Source organism: Scyliorhinus canicula, chromosome 12, assembly GCF_902713615.1.
Source record: "Scyliorhinus canicula chromosome 12, sScyCan1.1, whole genome shotgun sequence".
NCBI classification, from domain to species: domain Eukaryota; kingdom Metazoa; phylum Chordata; class Chondrichthyes; order Carcharhiniformes; family Scyliorhinidae; genus Scyliorhinus; species Scyliorhinus canicula.
The window spans coordinates 42387650-42403877 of record NC_052157.1 but is presented as its reverse complement, the minus strand read 5'-3'; the positions used below and the strand labels follow the sequence as shown (position 1 = coordinate 42403877).

The 16228-nt window shown below is 47.2% G+C and overlaps 1 protein-coding gene across 1 annotated transcript in view; it reads left to right on the top strand.

The window, feature by feature from the left end:
• The window catches only part of LOC119974510 (zinc finger protein basonuclin-2-like), a 110144-nt gene extending 106966 nt beyond the window's left edge, over nucleotides 1–3178 (top strand). The window contains exon 5 of the mRNA XM_038813449.1: nucleotides 467–3178. Within this exon, the coding sequence (XP_038669377.1) occupies nucleotides 467–1130 (664 nt within the window). The 3' untranslated portion in view covers nucleotides 1131–3178. The remainder of the gene's footprint in view (nucleotides 1–466) is intronic.
• Nucleotides 3179–16228: the final 13050 nt, after the last annotated feature.

Sequence of the window (16228 nt, the reverse complement as noted above, 5' to 3'; positions counted from 1 at the left end):
TATCTTTGTCCATTTGCAGTGTGAGATTCAGCTGCCCACGGCTTTGCATGGTATAAATGTGCTTATAAAGGGGACATTCTATAACCAGAGAGAGTGGTATCACAGGCATTCCACTCATTAAAATAGTGCCTTCTAGCTAAACTGAAGAGAAATGCCCGTGCAAAGGAGATTATGGTTGAACTCCTCTAATTGTTGAGATTCTCTTCTCCCACCAGTTTACCCTGCCCATGGGTTTCCCGGTGTAATCCCATTGGCAAGAGGCAGGATAAAGAATCCCGCTGCCAGCGAACAGCGCGCTACCGAGAAACACGCGGCTGCGGGACCGGAGAATGCCTCCCTCTATATCTGTGGCTCTAATTTGAGAGATTAGCAGAAGATTTGTACCTTTTTAATGTATGATTGCATTTTAATCCAGTGTCGGAAAATAGGTTAACTTATTTGATGTCTCCTTTTCAATCACCTTTAGACATAGTGCGAACATCAATCTTCATCACAAACTTCTGACCAAAGGCTCGTATGAGACTCAAACCTTCTTCGACAGCACCCCAATAACAAAGGAACTTTGCAAAGATGTTCTGGTAAGAACTCACATGGGACAGACTCCAGTAATACTGAAAGGAAGAAGCAAAAGTGAACATTTTGTGTTTTCGCTCAACAATGCTCAGGAGCAGTGCAGCGACGCCCAAGGAGGAGATGGATTTTATGATGGGACTGTACTGGATCTTAGCACTACGTCGAGCGTCAAGTCAGAAAGTAGCATCCATTCATGGGATTCAGATGGAGGAAGTGAACAAGGGGTTCTTGTGAATGACGAGGACAGCTTTGAGCGTTCTGATTTAATGGTGAAAGATAAGTTATATCAGCTCGCTGCTGTGGCCAAGGAGCCTGTTGACTGTTCAATACAAACCCCTTCTGCTAATTCACCAATAATGTGCAACGTCTGCCAGAAGATGTACAGTAATAAAGGGACCTTCAGGGCTCATTACAAAACTGTGCACCTCCGTCAGCTGCACAAGTGCAAGGTGCCCGGCTGCAGCACCATGTTCTCATCTGTTCGGAGTCGAAACCGCCACAGTCAGAACCCGAACTTGCACAAAGACATGTTTTGCAGTTCCAAAGAAGATCATTAAACTCCTCCCACATCCCTGTAATTGGAATAGTTTGCAGCATTTCACATCTCATATAACACGAGTCCTCAGCAACTCTTGATTCCAAATCACTTCCATAATGTTATTGTCGGGAGATATTCCCGAAATCCTGTTACTGTGAATGTAACTCCCAATACACACACACACACACAAAAGAAAACACTCATTTAACTGAGGTCCCTTTGTTGAATGATGTTTCCTCAATCTGAATAGGCTGTGTTTCGGCAAAGTGAAGGTTCAGAGAGAACTGAATTGGGACATTTTCTTTCAGGTTGTCGTGAGGCTTTGTGGGGTGTGTCAATGTTATTTGTTTTACTGGTTGTTCCTTTTTGTTAGTGCTTTTAACTTATTCCATAACAATGTAAATGTTCAACCTTTTTGCTTTTGTGATATGGAAAAAATATTTGGTTTTGGGGCATCCTCCTGCTCACAAGGTACTTAAAAGTCACAGCTTGCCAAAGATGTATCCAATGTGCTAATCTGTAAATAAACACATCAACAAGTAATTGTCTTGGCAACAAACTCTGTTTCAAATAATAAAGTTTTTTTGCTAATTCCAGATATTGCTTTGTAAGATTGAACAATGTACGATTTTAAATGTGCTGTTTCTATTTAATGTATGTAAATGTGTTGTATCCAATTATTTAAAAAGGAAAATTTGAACTTAATTATAACTGCAGAGTTGAAAAGTCACTTTCTCGTGTTAGTTTTTTTCTGGCTCTGTAAAACTGCTCGTGCTGATGATTATGTAAGTGCCACAATGCACTAGAGCATTCTGAAACAGAAGGCCATGGGTTCAAGTCTCACTCCAGAGACTTTGGCACGGAATTCTCAGCTGACAACTCAGTACAATACTGAGGGGGTGCTGCTCTGTCCTGAGATACAGAGTGGAATTCTCCAGCCTCCCAGCAGCGTGTTTCTCGGCAGTGGGAAACGGCGCGCCGTTCGCTGGTGACGGGACACTCTGCTCCCGCTGCTGTCAATGGGAATTCCCAATGAAGCCACCCTCCACCTCCGGTAAACCCACAGGCAGGACCGGGGAAACCCGCCACTGGCAAACGGACAGAGAATTCTGGCTGCTGTCTTTCAGATGAGATGCTACACTACTCTGGTAGTGGTGCAAGATGCCACAGCACTATTCCAAACAGCAGGAGAACACTCCCTGATATCCCAGCCAATACTTAACTCTCGAACATCACTAAAAGGAAAAAACAACCTGGTCATGATCACACTTCTGCTTGCAGGAAAGTGCAAGACTTTTTTCTTTATTCCGTTAAAAAAGGATTCTATTAAACATGGAAATTTAGTCATGATTCGAGATTGGCTTATTATTAAATACAATTCTGCAAGGTTGGTTGACCACTTAAAAAGAACAAGTGTCCTCCATCTAGCTAAATAAGCATAACTAGAAATTCCTCAGCACAGTGCCATAACTGACTGGCAAGTGACCTCTCAATGACACCTCCAGTTATAATTAAGCTTGCATTCGTGTTGGTGCTCACTGCCTCCTTTTTGTCAACAGCAATAATAAATGTTTTTTAAAAGTGGCTAACCTTTTTTCAGCAGTGTGAGAGCCAAGACTCCGTTCTTGCTAACGTTTTTTTTTGTCTCTCACTGTTTTGTATACACTGCACTGCTCCGATTCAAAGGTTTCACATCAAATTCGAAAACACCTTCTAGTTTTTCTTCCTCCTCAGGGTTGTAATCATGCAATTTGGCAGAAGGGAGAGCGGATAGAAAATGATACTTCAAACATTGAGGGAAAACAAGCATTTCTCCGGAAATTAGCTGTTTTTAATTAAAGAAATAATCGACACAGCTGTTTGTGATTGTTCAAAGTCACATGGCATCATCATTACACCCATAACTTGAGTTGACGTTGATTAAATTAATCTGTTTACGTTGGCAGGAAGTATTTTTCGTGTGAAACATTTCGAGATTGTCATTTATAAATATACTGTGATTAATAATTAAACTTATACTTACGCCATGGACGCCAGGACATCTATTAAATTAAGTTTTCACAACAAGACGTTTTGTGTAAGTTTTACTGATCATGAATTCCAAATATGCTTTGGCAGACGAGGATCATCATTGAAATTACACCAATGGAACATCACTTGTTTCAGATTTAACTGAAAGATATCAAGATCTGGATCTTACCATCTTTTTTCGAAGATAATTTAACTGGAAGTTGCTTTGGGATCCTGAATTAAACTAAATTTAAATATTGCAATACCAGAGATTTAATATCCATCCTTTTTCTCTAGTCAGCTGTACTTCGTATAAACTTACTCGAAGTGTTCCACCTGTAATATGGTAGAATGGCCGGAGTTTTCTGGCCGTTGAGGTTCTCTTTTCCCACCGCTGTGTGTCTCCCGGCGGCGCGGGGTGGCTTCAATGCGAAATTCCATGTGAGAATCCCGCCGCCAGCGAACGGCGCACCGCCGAGAAACATGCGCCTGGGGGACTGGAGAATTACGCCAAAGGTTTCTGCACATTTCAGTTGTAATGCACCCACCCTACCCCCACAACCAGACTGGAAGGGGGTATTATTGGTCATGGTGGAAGAGTTCATCCGTCAGCTGGAAAACCAGCAGCATCCCTACTGCAGCCATTCCTGGGATTCCCGTTCGGATTTAAGTGGCGCAGTGGCTAACACAGCTTCCTCACAGCACCAGGGACCTGGGTTCGATTCCGGCCCTGGGTGACTGTGTTGAGTTTGACATTCTCCCCGTATCTTCTTGGTTTTCCTCCGGGTGCTCCGGTTTCCTCCCACAGTCCAAGGGTGTGCAGATTAGTTGGATTGGCCTCGCTAAATTTCCCCTTACTGCCCAAAGTAGGTGGGCTTACGGGGAGTGGATCTGGTTAGGGTGCTCTTTCAGAGGGTTGGAATAGACTCGATGGGCCAAATGGTCTCCTTTTGCACCGTAAGAATTCTATGGTTTTATTACGTCCCAATCAGGTGGTCTGCTGGCTGCCATCAGAATCTCTGGCTCCTGTGGAGGGGAGGGGGGGAGGTACTTCCATCAGGAGCTTCTCTTTCAAGACATCCAATCAGAGGCTGCCAGTTCTCCAATGCCAGCAGCAACACCAGGAATGGTGACAAGAACTGCAGCAATCGCAAGGATGAGGAATGGCACTGGAGCTCTGGAACCCAGGAAAGTGAGGCAGGATCTCCGGGACATAGAACATACAGTGCAGAAGAAGGTCATTCAGCCCATCAAATCCGCACCAACCCATTAAGCCCTCACTTCCACACTATCCCCGTAACCCAACAACCCCTCCTAACCTTTTTTCTTTTGGTCACTAAGGGTAATTTATCATGGCCAATCCACCTAACCTGCATGTATTTGGTCTGTGGGAGGAAACCGGAGCACCCGGAGGATATCCACGCAGACACGGGGAGAACGTGCAGACTCCACACAGACAGTGACCCAATGGGGAATTGAACCTGGGACCCTGGTGCTGTGAAGCCATAGTGCTAGCCACTTGTGCTGACCCCCCCCCCCCCCCCCCCTTTGCCGGGACAGTCTGCGATATCCCAGCAAGGGGGGGGGGGAGTGGTCAGTATAAAGGGTAAGGGTACCCAGAAGGATAAAATGAGGGACATAAGAATACTGGCCTGAACTGGCCTTATATACACCTTAAAATGGAACACCAGTAAATCTGGGAAATAAGAATACTGGTCTCAACTATTTTTTCCCATTGGGTGTCTTTATGTGAGTCCCTCCCATGCCACCAGTAGATCCATCCGCTGGGCACAGGGTGCACGGGAAATAGGGACCAACCTTCACATAGGACTGCAGACATGCCCATCAGGTCTTATCGGATGGTTTCCCAATATGGTATGCCTCCCGCCCACCATTAGTTGACTCCTCTGACAGCAGGATTTAGAATTGACTTCTGGGAAGAAAGGCTTTTCTCGACACGTCCCATCCCAGACCTAATTGGGGGTCATGGGGAGGGGGGGGGCGGGGGGTGAATCAGGTAAGTGATGGGCTCAACACCCCAAGTCTTTCCATTCCATTATATAGCCTGGATAAAAGCAAATTACTGCGGATGCTGGAATCTGAAACGAAAAGGAAAATGCTGGAAAATCTCAGCAAGTCTGGCAGCATCTGTAGGGAGAGAAAAGAGCTAACGTTTCGAGTCCGATGACTCTTTGTCAAAGCTAGCAGACAGAGAGAGTGGGAAATATTTATACTGTGGAGTAGGAATGAAAGATGAGTCATAGCCACAGAAACCCAGGGAAACCGGGTGCTAATGGCCACAGAAACCAAGGGGAAGGAGTGCCAATGGCAGTCCCCAGAGAGAACAAAAGATGTGAAAGGTCAAGCAGGCCAGCAGCATGGTTCGATTCCCGTAACAGCCTTCCCGAACAGACGCCGGAATGTGGCGACTAGGGGCTTTCTCTGGGGGATGCCATTAGCACTCCTTCCCCTTGGTTTCTGTGGCCATTAACACCAAGTTTCCCTGGGTTTCTGTGGCTATGACTCATCTTTCATTCCTACTCCACAGTATAAATATTTCCCACTCTGTCTGCTAGCTTTGACAAAGAGTCATCGGACTCGAAACGGTAGCTCTTTTCTCTCCCTACAGATGCTGCCAGACTCGCTGAGATTTTCCAGCATTTTCCCTCCCATTATATAGCCCCACTGCCGGGAGAGCATTAAATATTGCCCAATGTGGATGAGGGATTAATACAGCTGGAGGGTTTCTGTGCCACACTGTAATAACCCTCCTGAGACCTACGTGGACACCCCAATTGATCTCCCCATGGGGCTTGTGGAATACAAGATAGTGGGCGGAGGCCATCAGCTGGGACTCATGGAAATCTACTTGTAAAAGCCAGCTGGGACAGGCACCAACTAGCATAGTTGCCCCATTTTGGACCTTGGAGCTGTAAGCCACGTTGCGGCCTTTTGTTGTTGAATTAGACCTCCTTTGAATTTACTACTTGAGCCCCCTGAACTTTTATATCCACCATTTAGCTCACCTCGAGACAGGAAAGAAGTGGAGCCAGGTGGACACAAGCCTACTTAAGTTGATGTCATCAGGCCAAGATTCCAAATAAAATTAAAATTCTGGAGGCCCAAATGGGACTACATTTGAAAGCAGAATCTGCCACGCGTAAGCAGTGGTCTCAAGGTAAGTGTAAAATTGTTACTATTTCGGAGGATTCATTGTGTAACAGAGAGGCAGTAGTCCTTCATCGGGCCCTGCCAGCAGTGCTTGGGCCTTTCCATCTGTGGTGAATTCATACTGTATTGTAATTCACACTGTATTGCATTATATAGTATTATGTCCTTGTGGGCTCTGTATGTGAGCCGTTGCACGGCTCTGCCCATAGGGGGAGATGAGGAGTTTGTACAGGGCTCCACCCTTGGCTCCACCCATGGCCCCTCCCACTACCGGAGGTATAAAGTGCTGCAGCCGTGAGCCTGCTCTCAGTTCTTCTGGTCGCAGGCAGGCTCAGTTGTAAGACTATTAAAACCACAGTTTACTTCCAATTGTGTCTCTAGTGAATTGATGGTCACATCACCATCCACTGCCCTTCCCCTCCAAGCACCAGCATCTGCTACCAATCCTCAAGCAGCCCGGCGATCTTGCCTCGTATTCCTGCATTCCAGGGCATAGAGACCAAGCACTTGGGATTCTGGTGCTCGCAGGCTCTCCTGCTAATGGAGGACCTGACATCACACTCACAGGTTTTGGTCGAGACACAATACTGTTGTATTTAAATGAGGTCCAGTTGTTAAAATGGCCTGGGCCTCAGGCTGCACTCTGCACCAGTTTCCCTTCCACCCACCCCGAACATCCTCCCTGTGAGTTAAAATTGGTCCTATGCATACTCACACCTGGTGGTGACTTTACCAAAGAAACCTGAAATTCATAAAGGATGGCACATGAAAACCAATGGTACTACTGGCACACCTTGTTGTCATTTCTCGTCTTCAGTGCTTGAAGATTAAGCAGCGTACATGTTGCATACAATATTAATATTCAAATGTAATATATCTGGTGATAACAATAATATTCCACCTAATGGTGCTTCAGCAGAAACTAAAGCAATGTCTAAACCATTTCTACAGATAGTTTATCAACAAGTTACTATTACTTCTCCTGCATTTTTACATATGATGCAAACTGAATTTTAAATGAAACATTGGAAAAACCTTCAGTCTCTCTCATCAAGTTTATTCGTCAGCCACTGGTTCCGACCCTCCCCTGGCCATTGTCTTTAGCTAAATCAGAATGGTTGTAACCTTTGTTATTTGACCCTGAGATGATTTTCCGAACCTATATTCTTTCCATCATCGAGACGTCCTGATTCTACATGTGTAGCATTGCCCGTCTCCGCTGCTGCTGAAATCCTCATCGCTGCTTTTGCAACAGCCAGACCCGGCCATTCCAATAATCCCCTCTCTGACATCCTATCCTCCAACCTCCAGGTCCCTGAGTTGATCCAAAACTCTGCTGCCTTACCCTAACCTGTACCACGGGGTCTGGTTCACTCACCCTCTCTGTGCTCACCGATCTACATTCCCCACAGTCTTCAAACGCCCCAGTGTTAAAATTGTCATCCTCATATTCAAATTCCTCTGTGGCTTCACCCCTCCTTATTTCTGATCTCTGTCACCTCATACACTCTGCACCTTCCAATTCAGCCCTCACCCCCAGCCCCTCCATTTTCTCCACACTGCTCTTTGCAACTCTTCCATTCAGCTGTCTAGTCCATGAACTCTGGAATTCCCACACCAAACCTTTCTACCTCAGCTCCTTTGAGACGCTGCTTAAAACAGTGACCAAGTGCTCGAGCAAATGGCTTTGTCGTGCCTGACTCAGGATAGGACAAAACTGTTAAATCTCATGAGAGGCTTCTCGCGAGATTTGCAACACTCAGTACCCCTCGTAAGAGCGAATGAGATCTCGTGACATGTCGCAATCTGGATCTCACTCTCACTGGGCGGGATGAACCAGATTTTCATATTTAAGTCAACAGTTAGCCTCATGTAAATAGGTCTGCGTCGGAGCCTCCCAAGGCCCAGGATCGAATGCCTGTGCCTGGGAGACCTTGATTTGGCGCAATTTACAATGCCTGTAATTCAACCATGAACCAGGCAAAACGGCACCTGGGGGCTCAACCAGGCCATCAAAGGCCTGCTGTTAGACTCTGGACAGCGTCACCTGGGCACTCTGGCAGTGCCACCCTGGCACTGAATGGATGGCACTGACAAAGTGGTGGTGCCAAGGTGTTCAGATGCCAGGTTGACACTACCAGGAATCGGGCCTGGGGTAGTTCTACCCTTATGAGGTGGGGGGAGCCCAAGGACCCCCCTAGGAGGTAAGCTGGGGCATTGAGGTGCATCCAGAGGTGGGGGGGTATAGAGATCGGAGCCCTTATTTCCTCCTGCTCTGATGAGTTGAGCTTTTCAGTGCAGGAAATGAAGTAACTGCGGCCTTGCCGAGGGCAGAAGAAAAGAGCCCCGTTTGATAGTGGGGTCATTCTCAGCATTGCAGTGCCGAGAAGCAACCCGCTAAACGTGCTAAATGTGCCCAAAGCGAGATTCTGTGGGCGGGATTCCCCCTCGGCTGACACCGGAATCGGGAAACCCGATTGAGTGGAGAATCGGTTTTGACACACAAATCGTGATGGCCACTGGTTCCACGCCAGATCGCAATTCTCCGGTGCCTCGACAGTGGCATCAATGCATTCCGGAACGCACATACAGTAAACACCATTGGCATATCATTAGTGGACGTGACCCAGTGTTCTCTGGGGCTTCTGCAATGCTCCGCCTCCACTGGGGCGAATTCCCGATGGCGAGGTTCTCTTGTGCTTTTAAAAATCCTGATACAGACGGCGTGGCTACTGAGAGCAAGGGGGGTACAGAAAGTGTCCAACATTGCCAGAGTTTGCTGACATTCGTGCCGCTGGCCGGGGGGCTTCTACCAGGGCCGGGGGGGGGGGGAGTAGTGTGTGGTGGCCAGGAGGTGGGCTGTCAGGCTGGGGTGGACAAGCATGGAGCACCATTGCCGCAGCCTACAAGGCAGCCGTGCAGCTGCGCATACCGCCAACAGACCACTGTGAACTTAAGGCCACAGGTCATATGGATATTGCCCCAGGGCACCCCAGGTTCCCTCTGGTCCCAGCCAACCCATCAGTGGGATGGCGCACTCCAGCACAACCAGTGCCATCTTGTTGGCTAGGATGTGTGTGAGGAGTGTAATGTGCAAATGCAGTTGCAGCTTGTCAGCTTCCTGAGTGTCAATCACGGACGCAGCGACTCCCGACCATTTCTCATTGGAATTGATTGTGTTCCAAGTGGTGCCGGTATTAGCCCCTCAATGATCGCTGAATCGGTCCAGGTGCAGCACCAGTTTTGCTGTCATGGAAGTGCACAAATCCTGCCCCAGCGTCAACACTTAGGGCTGGATTCTCCGATCGCCGACGGCAAAATCACATTCGGCGATTGGCCAGACAATCCACGTTTATGCTGGAATTGGGGATGGCACTGTTTTTGCAATGCTCCGCCCCTTATAAAACAGTCTACTCGGAGAGTACGCCGCACACTGTATGGATGGCCTCAGGACATCACCTGAGGCCCTCCCACGACGCTCCGCCTCCGATGGGCTGAGTCCCCAACAGCCTCGCTCGTGTGTGCTCACACCGTTCAGGGACCTCACGTTGTGGCTGTGGATTGTGTCCAGCGCCGCCACAGTCGGAGTGGTGGGGGGGGAAGCCCTTCCGCTGGCAGAGGGGGCTTCGGCGGGGGCTGGGGAAACTGGTGGGAGGTGGTCCAGGGGTGGCGAGGCTGGTTAGAGAGGTCAGCGCCATGTTGCACGGCCGCAGTCCCGGCCATTCTGCAGCCGTAGCGCAGGTAAAGCCGGAGTTTTTACGCTGCATGGCTGCAAGGGCCCCACTGGGCGGGAGCAGCGCCGGCTTTCCGGTCGTAAGACCAGACGGATGCTGCGGAAATAGCCACAGGATCGGAGAATCCAGCCCTTGGTCTCTGGAACGGAGAATCGTGCCCTGTTTTTTTTCCCCCGTTATATCGCACTGATGTGTTTGGTCACCTTTCCTAATGTCTCCTTTTTCAGCTTGCAGTCAATTATTGATTAATTACGAACCTATGAACCACCCTGCAGAATTTTACTATGTTAGAGGTGTTGTACGTCTGTAGGATATTGTCGTATCTGACTGTGTCTCACTGTACCTTGTTATATTGAACTATTAAATGTATACTATACAACTATTTTTACCGTTTTACATCTGTTTCAATCAATGCAAATTTATTTTTACTAACTTAATCACATGGTGCGCAGTGAACAAAGGTCATGGTTAGGATTACTTGTGACTTGTGCACTGCTTTGTATTAAGCCATTAACTTGGTGGGTACATCAATGGAGTTAACTGTGAAAAAAGAAGAAACAAGGCCTTCTCCCTCTGTTAGTTGTGCAACAGTCTTACTACAGCTCCGTTGCCCATGAGTGACGAGATGCCCATTCAGTTTTGACATTGTTTTGATGTAGTTCCCCTCCCAGCAAGATTCTTTACAACTCCGTAAGCATTGCAGCCCTCAAACTATAACATCTAAATGCTGCGAGGAGGGAGTTGTACAAAATCCTCTTATTAAGACATCAAACACCAATGTTCCAGCATGTTAAATATAACCAACATTCCACAGTTTACATTGAAGCCAAGAAAGTCCACATGAATGTGGAAATGAAACGCATGAAAATAACTAAATGAACCTTTCGAGTGGCTTCAAGAACTGATTATAATTATAACCACCTGCACAGCAAGAATTCCACACTGAGCCAGATGAGAGACCTTTTTCTGTGGTCTGCGTTCGTGTGAACTGTCTATCTACAGTAGCTATTAACTTTTTTTCAGCAGTAAGTGTCATCCAAATATATATTGTTAACAGAACTGCCGATTGCTGAAGATAGATGGATATATTAGGATATAATTTGTCGAGTATCAAAGATTTCTTTGTTTCACTGCTCACCGACAATTCAGGTCAGATATTTAATCTGCATGAATATATTAACATTGTGATGTGGACTCTGATTTGGATTCTACACGGAAAGCACTCCAGGCAAAAGTATTCAAGTGAGATCACATTCAACGGCGATAATGCTTTGCATTGAAGATTGCACTTTTGAAAAACACTCCTTAACCTGTACCATGCAGAGTTCTTTTTTTTTTAAATTTAGAGTACCCAATTCATTTTTTCCAATTAAGGGGCAATTTAGCATGGTCAATCCACTTAACCTGCACATCTTTGGGTTGTGGTGGCGAAACCCACGCAAACACGGGTAGAATGTGCAAACTCCACACGGACAGCAACCCAGAGCCGGGATCGAACCTGGGACCTCGGCGCCATGAGGCAACAGGGCTAACCCACTGTGCCACCGTGCTGCCCCCATGCAGAGTTCTTAAACATTCTCCCAGTCTAAGAATTGTGTAGAATGCAGCTTCAATTCAGCCACTGCAGATTTGCATAATTATCCACGATAGGATTTATATAATTGGACAGTCGCATCTTTGGATTTGGACATTACACTGTTGCACGGCATCAAACCCATGTACTGGCTGTTTTCTCATTTATGACCCGTGGCATGCTATAAGATCAGTAGGTTCCCGGCTTGGTTCCTGGTCTGTAGGGATAGGCACAAGGATAAACTATTTCCACTGATTGGAGATTCTAAAACTAGGGCATGAGTCTAAAAATTAGGGCGAGGCCGTTCAGGAGCAATGTTAGGAAGAATCTCTTCACTCAAAGGGTGGTCGAGGTTTGGAACTCGCTCCCACAAGCAGCAGTTGAAGCTAGAACAGTGTGATGTTCTTTGATTTCTGAATGAGGATGACTTTGAAGCAATGTACTGAGCAAAGCTAATTTATTTTCACTGCAACTAAATAGATTCGACTTGCTTGCTAAGATATAAAAGATGACAGATTTGACTAAACTGTGATTCTATTTACAGAGCTCCTGACGACATGACTATTTCCTATCTCGCCAAACAATCTACTCCCAAATCAAGGGTATCACGTGACCCACGTGAATGCGCTTGATTGCCATCTAGTGGTTGGATGTAGTTACAGTAAATTGTTAACTCTTCATTATTCTTGCAATGGACATATTGTCGTAAACAGATGTTAATTTTAAATCTGAGATGGATAGATTATTGTCAAGCAAAAATATTAAGGGTTATGGGCCAAAGGCAGGTATATGGAATTAGGTCACAGATCAGTCATGGTCCCTTTGAATGACAGGACAGGCTCAAGGGGCAGAATGGCCTACTCCTGTTCCTGCCTTCCTATGTCTCACGTTTATAGGTCCTATGTCCTCTGTTGATCATGGTAGCAGTCAGAGTACTACAGTTGGCTTCAGTGTCCTTGTGCCCAGGAGAAGAATTAGTAAGGGTCCCTTGCTGCTGAACAATATCCAATGATGCTTGCATCAAAATACGTACGGGTGTCAGGGACAAAACTGAGTTTTTATAGAATCCCTGCAGTGCAGATGGAGGCCATTTGGCCCATCGTGTCCGCACTGACCCTCTGAAAGAGCACCCTACAAAGGCTTACTCCCCCGCCCTATCCCCGTAACCTAACCTAATCTCCACGTCTTTGGGCTATGGGAGGAAACCCACATGGACACGGGGAGAACGTGTGAACATCCACACAGACAGTCACCCAAGGTCGGAATTGAATCCAGGTCCCTGGCGCTGTGAAGCAGCAGTGCTAACCACTGGGTGATAGCCTCCATGAACATCGGTCGCTCAATAAGTAGCACTCTGAGTCCTGAGGTAGTGAGTTGGACAAATGGAATGCAGTGTCTCAGAATGGCAGCTTAGTACCACCTTCACAAGAGCAACTAGGAATGGGCAACTGATAATGGCCTTGCCACTAATGCTCGCAATCCATAAAAGAACATTTAAAAAAAATATTCAAGCTGCCCACCAGAGATTTGAGCAGAAATTTCAGCTGGCACTCCAGTGGAGCCCCGAGGGAGTGCTACACTGCCAGAGTGCTGTCTTTCAGCATTAAACCCAGGCCCGGCCTGGTGTCTCAGATGAGTGTACAAGATCCCCTGGCATTACTTTGAAGAAGAAAAAGACAGTTCTCCCTGGTGTCTGCCAATTAAAATCAGTAATAAAAAATAAATCATATTATCTGGTCGTTATCACATTGTTGTTTGTGGAACCTTGCTGTGTGCAAAATGGCTGCCATATTTCCTACATTACAACAGTGACTGCACTTCGAAAAGTATTCTGTTGGCTGGAAAACACTGTGGGTGATCCTAAGGGTGAGAAAGGCACCATCCAAGATCATGGATCATAGAATTTACAGTGCAGGGCGCCATTCGGCCCATCGGGCCTGCACCAGCCCTTGGAAAGAGCACCCTAATTAAGCCCATGCCTCCACCCTATCCCCGTAACCCAGTCACCCGATCGAACCTTTTGGACACCAAGGGGCAATTTAGCTCAGCCAATCCACCTAAACTGCACATCTTTGGACTGTGAGAGGAAACCGGAGCACCCGGAGGAAACCCACGCAGACATGGGGAGAAAGTGCAAACTCCACACAGACAGTCACCTGAGGCCTGAGTTGAACCTAGGTCCCTGGAGCTGTGAGGCAGCAATGCTAACCACTGTGCCACCGAGCCACCCCAAATGGAAGTATTTATTTGCGATTCAATAGGCTGCTGATATTCGCTAAGTAGGCTCAAGCATGAGGACATCAGAGAGCTGCAGCCCCAGCACGGCTGAAAGGGGAAGGGTCGGCGCAGGGGGAAATGGAGAACAGTTCTCCTCATTGGTACATGATTAGCTTAATCTTGGATGATTATTGTCTGTTGGGGACTGATGTCTGCTGTATGATCAGGCAACAATCAAATAGTGCATTTAATTTTGTAATTTGGGTCAAATGGCGAGGACTAGACATTAAATCACAGCGTGAAGTGAAAGCTTTCGGTTTCGATTCTGCCGACAGCCAAGCGGGCTATGAGGTACTTGTGTGGCCTGAGAATGTTGAGGTGATTTATCATATCCCTGAAGTCATTCAACATGATGTGAAACTTAACACCTGCTTACTGTGTTCCTTATCAAATTTTATTATTAATTGAGTGACAGACAAACAAACTAATAGCTCCTCCATGTTCTTCTCCAACGACGCCTCCTGCAGGCGATGTCTTGTTCAGGGTAGAGTGGCTAACCCTGCAGGAACACCTGTAGCTTCTCGGAATTGAAGGTCAGCCCCTGGGACACTGCTGCCAGCAAGTTAGGAGAAGAACCATCCGTGCGTTGAAAGCAAATTGACCTTAATGCCCTTTAATGGGAGAGAAAGGTGATTTGACTGAGAGCCTTAAAGTATCCAATGGGTAAGAATAGGGCGGAATTTTAACATGCCTTTGGGAATGGGTGAGAGGTTAAAATCTGAGGAACAGGCGGCAAATCCATCTAACTGCAGAGCACCGGGTGATTTGAGCAACCCCCTTGGGAGAGCAGGGTTATCAATATCAATCACTCAATTACAGCGATATTAACATGACTTGTGCAATTTAACTGTGGGTCCGTGGGCTTCCTGGAGCACACCAGAGAAAACAAGGCGAGAACACAGTGGCAATTGAGAGAGCTTAAGACATGGCATGAAACTGTGCCAATAAATACGGAAACCTCCCAGTTGCTTTCTAGCTGCCTTGAGTGAAAAGCTTTGTTCGCATTACTTTTGCTGAGAGGTTATTTTACAACTTTGGAGGTTTGTACATCTGATCCGCACTGCCTTGCAGCTCTGAACTATCAGATCAGCCCGGATGTTGTTTTTGCTATGTGACTTGGGACCTAGGAAGGGCAGCATGGTGACCAACCCGAGCAATGCCAATAACATCAGGAGCCGCACCCGCAGGAGCAGCCACGGCCTGCACCTCACACATCTGCAGCTTCACTGGGGAGGAGGTGGTCAGCAGTGAGGTGCTGCTCACACGAGGGCATACCTTCAGCACAGTGTGTAAAACATGGAGGAAACAGTGATGTGGTGGTAATCCAGAGACCTGGACTAATACTCTGGGGAAATAGGTTCAAATGCCACCATGGCAACTAGAATATAAAGCTGTCATCAGCGATGGTGAGCATTTCAACTGTCACTGATTGTTGTAAAAACCCATCTGATTCGCTTTCGCCAATGCCCTTTCGGGAGGGAAATCAGCCATCCTTACCTGGTCTAATGAAAAAAAAAGTAAAACCGCCATAGGCCAAGATGACCAGAGGCTGCTTTCCCCTTTGACGGGGAGAGCTGACTGGTGGTGGCTTAACCTGAGGGTTACCACACCTCAGGCGAGGGGCAAGGTCAAGAAAGCAGGGCCTTCATGGATAACCTCAGCCAGCCCGGGAATTAAACCGTGCTGTTGGCCTCACTCTGCACCACAACCCAACTGCCCAGCCAATTGAGCTAACCCCCCCCCCCCCCCCCCCCCCCCCCACCGACCCTGATACCTGGTCTGGCCTACATGTGGCTCCAGACCCAGATCAATGCTTTCTCTCTGCAATCACCGTGAAAGTCACTCAGTTCGAGGGAAATTAAGGAGAGGCTAGAAATATGCAGCAGTCAGAGTCTCCAGAACGACCATGGTGTGGTATTATAACTATCAGCATTACAAGAGTTAATGTAGTGTACTGAGTAGCCACTAGAGGGAGCTGCAGATACAACTATATAAAGCAGTGACGCGAGACTGAGGGGAGGAGTGTAAGCAGGAGACAGCTAGTGAAGGCCATCAGAGCAGATAATGTGAGAAGGTTAGATTATAGTTTATGCCAGTAGTGAGATTAGCAGTAGATGAGTGTAGTTAGATGTTATTAATCAATTCTGTATTCTAAAAGATACTGGCCGGGATTGTCCGAGCCCGTGACGGGTTGGAGAATCGGCTGCCACACGGGAAAGCCCCGCCACGCCGCTCCGACGCTGGGCTGCTGATTCTCTGGCGACCGGAGAATCGGCGCCAATCGCACCCGCGCAGTCGCCGCGCCGCCGGTCAGGGGTCGCTGAAATAGACCCCTGTGATGATTGTCCGCGG